This window comes from Staurois parvus, unplaced genomic scaffold (genome assembly GCF_062004578.1).
Source record: "Staurois parvus isolate SC_StPar_1 unplaced genomic scaffold, SC_StPar_1.0 ptg000698l, whole genome shotgun sequence".
Lineage (NCBI taxonomy): Eukaryota > Metazoa > Chordata > Amphibia > Anura > Ranidae > Staurois > Staurois parvus.
In genome coordinates this window covers 4,959,001-4,965,000 of record NW_028318494.1, presented here as the reverse complement: position 1 = coordinate 4,965,000, position 6,000 = coordinate 4,959,001, and the positions used below count along the sequence as shown (strand labels likewise).

The following is a 6,000-nucleotide window of genomic DNA, read 5'->3' as shown; positions in this document are numbered from 1 at the left end:
ACAGTGTGTGTATGTATGTATATACATATATATATATATATATATATATATATATATATATATATATAATTTTTTTTTTTTTATATTTATTAGGATTTATATAGTGCCAACGGTTTGTGCAGCACTTTACAACATAAAGGGAGACATTACAATACATTTCAGTATAGAGGGAATAGGGGGGCCCTTCTCGTGGATCTTACAATCTAACACACACAAACACACTGCTGTTCTCTGCCACAGATCACCCAGATCTGCCTGGATCACCCAGGATTCTTATCCAGGCAGGTTGCAGGGCTCCAGAGTGCTTGTCTCATACTGAGGAAACTGAGTTTCTTGTGTCCTCAGAGGCTGGAAAAACCTGGTTTTGGACCTGGAGTTCGGAGGCTTTGTAGAGATAAGGATGAAGGGATGAGATCTCTACTTCTGGGTCCAGGTTTTGCAGACAATACATTGTGCAGGTGTGTTCAGGGCTTTTATTAGGGATGTGGCTATGGTTCAGGGCTCCACCGTGGTAGACAGAGGAGGTGTGTGCCCATAAGTCAGGAGGGCTCCACATAGAGGATAGGTGGTGGCCAGTACAGCAGAGAGCTACTAGGTGTATGCACATAGCTTGTGTGGGATGACTGTCTGGAGGATACAAACAGTTTAGACAGGGAGAACATGTAAACTCTGTGCAGGTAGTGCCGTGTTTGGGATTCAAACTCATGACCCCAGTGCTGCTAAGTGGAAGTGCTAACCACTTAGCTACTGTGATATATAATTATATATTTTTTTGTTTGAGTAGATTGTAGAGTACATTGTGGCTTCTTATTTCTGCAAGAAAAGACTAAATCATTATCACTCAGGAAACGTAGAGTAGATAAAGATACTAAGAACAATCACTATCTGTCCCCCCCCCCTTGCTGTGGGCCCAGTAGGCAGGTGAAGATAAGAAATCTTTTTCAGAATCTCACCACTAGAGTCCCCAAGAGATGTAACACAATGGTGGTTGTTTGAAACTGCAAGTGTCTACCAGAAACTGAAACAGCAGTTTTAATTGGACTGACCCTTCACAGTAGCTGGTGTATCTGGTTTACCCAACAGTTATTTTGTAACTTTTTTATTATGTTCTGTTTCTACAACTGTAACCTTATTTTTGTGTAATTTTTTTGTTTTTGTTTTAGGAGTCCGAGAGAAAGAGCATCAGGGACAGAATTCAGATGGTACAAGACATAGTTATCACGGTTCAGAATATTTTAGAAGAGATTGCGTGCTTTGGAGAGCGAATCAAAAAGTAAGTTTTAACTCCGCTAAATGTGATGCATCCACTACGAACCTATATCAAAAGTAATCAAAAGTGAGCATAACTTGTTTAATAACTTACATAGGTCATTCAAATTTAACATGTTATTATTTAATCAATTTCTCTTCTATTTCAATGCAGGTAAATAATGGATTCTAAGAGGAAGCAAGGTACCATCATTGAGTTCTTGATGAAGGAGGGGTGCAGGCTGTCCAATGTCCACAGAAGGTTACAGAATGTTTACAGAGATTATCTTTTTTACAGTATCTCACAGAAGTGAGTACACCCCTCACATTTTTGTAAATATTTTATTATATCTTTTCATGTGAAATAATACTTTGCTACAATGTAAAGTGGTGAGTGTACAGCTTATATAACAGTGTAAATGTGCTGTCCCCTCAAAACAACTCAACACACAGCCATTAATGTTTAAACTGCTGGCAACAAAAGTTAATACACCCCTAAGAGAAAATGTCCAACTTGGGCCCAAAGTGTCAACATTTTGTGTGGCCACCATTATTTTCCAGCACTGCTTTAACCCTCTTGGGCATGGAGTTCACCAGAGCTTAGTGGATGTTAGAGACCTTGCACTCCTCCACCTACCATTTGAGGATGCCCCACAGATGCTCAATAGGGTTTAGGTCTGGAGCCATGCGTGGCCAGTCCATCACTTTTACCCTCAGCGTCTTTAGCAAGGCAATGGTCATCTTGGAGTTGTGTTTGGGGTCGTTATATTGGAATACTGCCCTGCGGCCCAGTCCCTGAAGGGAGGGGATCATGCTCTGCTTCAGTATGTCACAGTACATGTTGGCATTCATGGTTCCCTAATGAACTGTAGCCCCCCAGTGCTGGCAGCACTCATGCAGTCGCAGACCATGGCACTCCCACCACCATGCTTGACTGTAGGCAGGACACACTTGTCTTTGTATTCCTCACCTGGGTGCCGCCACACACGCTTGACACCATCTGAACCAAATCAGTTTATCTTGGTGTTATCAGACCACAGGACATGGTTCCAGTAATCCATGTCCTTAGTCTGCTTGTCTTCAGCAAACTGTTTGCAGGCTTTCTTGTGCATCATCTTTAGAAGAGGCTTCCTTCTGGGATGACAGCCATGCAGACCAATTTGAGGCAGTGTGCGGTGTATGGTCTGAGCACTGCCAGGCTGACCCCGCCACCCCTTTAGCCTCTGCAGCAATGCTGGCAGCACTCATGCGTCTATTTCCCAAAGGCAACCACTGGATATGACTCTGAGCACGTGCACTCAATTTCTTTGGTGGACCATGGCGAGGCCTGTTCTGAGTGGAACCTGTCCTGTTAAACCACTGACTGTATGGTCTTGGCCACTGTGCTGCAGCTCAGTTTCAGGGTCTTGGCAATCTTCTTATAGCCTAGGACATCTTTATGTAGAGCAACAATTCTTTTTTTCAGATCCTCAGAGAGTTCTTTGCCATGAGGTTGCCATGTGGTGCAACTGCTCCCCATTCACACCTGAGACCTTGTAACACTAATGAGTCACATGACACCGGGGAGGGAAAATGGCTAATTGGGCCCAATTTGGACATTTTCACTTAGGGGTGGACTCACTTTTGTTGCCAGTGGTTTAGACATTAATGGCTGTGTTATTTTGAGGGGACAGCAAATTATACTGTTGTACAAGCTGCACACTCACTACTTTACATTGTAGCAAAGTGTCATTTCTTCCGTGTTGTCACATGAAAAGATATAATAAAATATTTACAAAAATGTGACGGGTATACTCACTTCTGTGAGATACTGTAAACTTCTTTATCCATTTATGCACATTGCTCTTGACAATGGTATCATCTCTGTAAATATTCTGTAGCCTTCTGTGGATGTTGGACAGCGTGCACCCTTCCTTCATCAATAACTCAATGACAGCACATTGCTCTTGCTTGGAATCCATTACTTACTTGCAAAGAAAAGTAAGAAAAAGAAGAGTTACAATAGAGGAAGAGTTGCACTATCAACATGTGAAATTTGAACAACCTATGTAAGTTAATAAAAAGGGTTTGCCCACTTTTGCATCACTTTCAGTACATCAGTGAAGTCTGACAGATTTATACATTAAAATGGTTTCTCCAGGTTTCCCCTTTTTGTTCGCACCGCTATGCTGGCTGTGTTAAATGGACATATAGCCAAGTTTTTTTTACCAGATGGAGAATGCAGAGCATGACTTCAGAGTGCAACTTCAGGAAACCGATAAAAACGTAACATATTAAAAACTCCTGGGAAAGACATGGAGGCTGCCATTGCTACTTATACTAGAATATATACGCTATAGCAAGTTCTCCATATTGTTTGGGTCTTTCATTTATTTTTTCCAACTTCTGCTTTCCATGTTGATTGTTCTTACTAGAACTGTTCACATTCATAATAACCCATGCTCCACTATTGTCACACATTGCTTTCCTACGAAAACAAATGCCCCCGTTCACAACATTGACCAACCATGTGATACGATTGTTTCACAATATGATCATTTTCATTACAGTTGTAGGAACATCTATGTCTGTATGGTATATAAACAAACATTGCAGCAAATTTTGATTACATTCTTTATTTAAAGGTTGCAGTTTTTGTTTCCATTACAAACAATGAACAATCATGGTATCATGGTGCATATTGTTACAAGAACAGTGACCATTGATAAAGTCAATACAAACCCAACTCAGTTAAGACTTGTGGTCTTGCGTTGCATGAAAACTGATGGGATAAAGGTCGGCAGAGATATCCTCTGACCCGATTAGGGTATAGAGGGCATTTGGATTGTGGCGGTGCCATGGGTCACAAGATCAACTGAATGAAAACTGTTGGGAGACCATAGTAACAGTAGTAAGAAAGGCAGCAGGGAATGAAGGCAAAGAAGTCCAAAAAGGGTAAGCAATAGGGATGGGAGGCAGAATTAGCATATTTACGTATGGGAAGTGGAAAAGGCAAGGGAAATGAGAAACCCCTAGTGCAGAGCTTAGAGGGAGAGCAGAAATAGAATCCATCCAGTAGAACAAAGTCTTTTGAAACTTAGTTTGTGCCCTTCAAGGAGCAGGTTAAATTCTCCATTAGTGTACTATCTTGTAGTTTGCAAATCTAGTTATGCATTGTTGGTGGGACAGGGGACTTTGCACTTTGGAAAATTGGGCCACATTGATTAGGTAACTCATCACTGACTTATTTTGTGCACACTGGGGGAGATTTACTAAAACTGGAGCACTGAAAATCTGGTGCAGCTGTGAATGGTAACCAATCAGCTTCTAACTTCAGCTAGTTCAATTAAGCTTTGTCAAAAGCTTTGGGAAGCTGCACCAGATTTTGCACTTTCCAGTTTTAGTAGAAACCCCACTGTTTTCTAAAGAAACAGGAAGAATGCCAACATCTTTGGTTTAATACAACTATTGAATTTATGAAGAATGATATGAACTAGTGTCCAGAAGGTTTGGAGAGAGGACATGGCCAGAAGAGGTGTAACGTGTACCCAGGTGGTGAACCGCATCTCCACCATGTCTTTGAGAATGAGGGGTAAAAGGCAGTAGTATGGTTGGTGTATGGTACCAGCGTGTAACATTAGAGTTGTTATTTTGGTTCAGGTGAATGGGTGATTTTGGATGTTTCTTTCCCACTGGTTGAGGAAACAAAGTGGAGTTTGAGAAGTAAAAGCTTACAGGTGAGAGAAAATCCATGTCTCCCAGGACTGGGGGCTTGACATTTTTGGTGGTTGTGCGGGTAAAGCTGAATGCATCAGGCACAGAGTTGAGAAAATATGTAACCTGAAGGGCTTGTAGATACCCTAAAGATGCAAAGTCTTGTAGCATCTGGGAAGTTGTGACCCAAGCTTAGCCTCTGAGAATGTGTGAGCAGAATGTTTGTTGTAGATCTGCTTTGTCCTGTAGACCAGGTGGAATTTGGGATTCTCTAAGATGGGAAAAGACAGAAGAGAAATGCCATATGAGTAGAACATTAATGTGCAGATCCATATGTGGGATGCTTGCACGGGTCAATGGTTGAAAGTGCCGGGTAATACATTCAGTGCGTTGGGGAACATGACTTGCTTGGTAGTTACAGATTGCTTAATCTTTGTATATGGACCCCAATCCATCACTCTTGTGAAAGAACAGCAATTTGATATAGTCTAATGTCGAGAAGGAACACACTTTCTAGTAGTGGTGCACCAAAATGAAAATTCTGGTGACAAAACCGATGTCAAAAATTCAGAATGCATGTGGCCGAAAACCGAACCAAAATGTCTGCGTATGTGGGGGTGGGGAGGCTCCAATTTTTGTTTTGTATTTTTTCTACTTTCATGTATATTTTAATTTAATTTATTTAACTTATTTTATTGCTATCACATAGGGGACCAATAGTCCCCTATGTAATAGCATATGAGTGACAGGTCTTCTTTGTAGGGGGGAGGGGGTGGGGGGTAGTGTGTGCAAGGAGGGGGCAGCAGAGGAGCAGTGAGCCTCTCTGTATACACTGCTCCCTCACTGGCTGTCACTATATGTTGGTGCTGGTTATTAAATGCAATTGCTGGCTTTTTTTTTCTTCACTATAACTCACATAATTAGCTGTTACTTTCCCCAGAGCTAAAGGAAACTTTGTTCTTTTAACTCGGGGAAAGAAACTAAAAGGAATTTTTTTTTCTTTTAGCTAGGGGGAAAGTGACAGTTAATTCTGTGAGCAATAGTGAAGAAAAAAAAAAA

General features: G+C 41.4%; 1 protein-coding gene across 1 annotated transcript in view; it reads left to right on the top strand.

Moving 5' to 3' along the window:
- Positions 1-6,000, top strand: part of MCTP2 (multiple C2 and transmembrane domain containing 2) — a 381,280-nt gene that overhangs the window by 351,422 nt on the left and 23,858 nt on the right. The window contains exon 20 of the mRNA XM_089653100.1: positions 1,164-1,273. Within this exon, the coding sequence (XP_089509226.1) occupies positions 1,164-1,273 (110 nt within the window). The remainder of the gene's footprint in view (positions 1-1,163; positions 1,274-6,000) is intronic.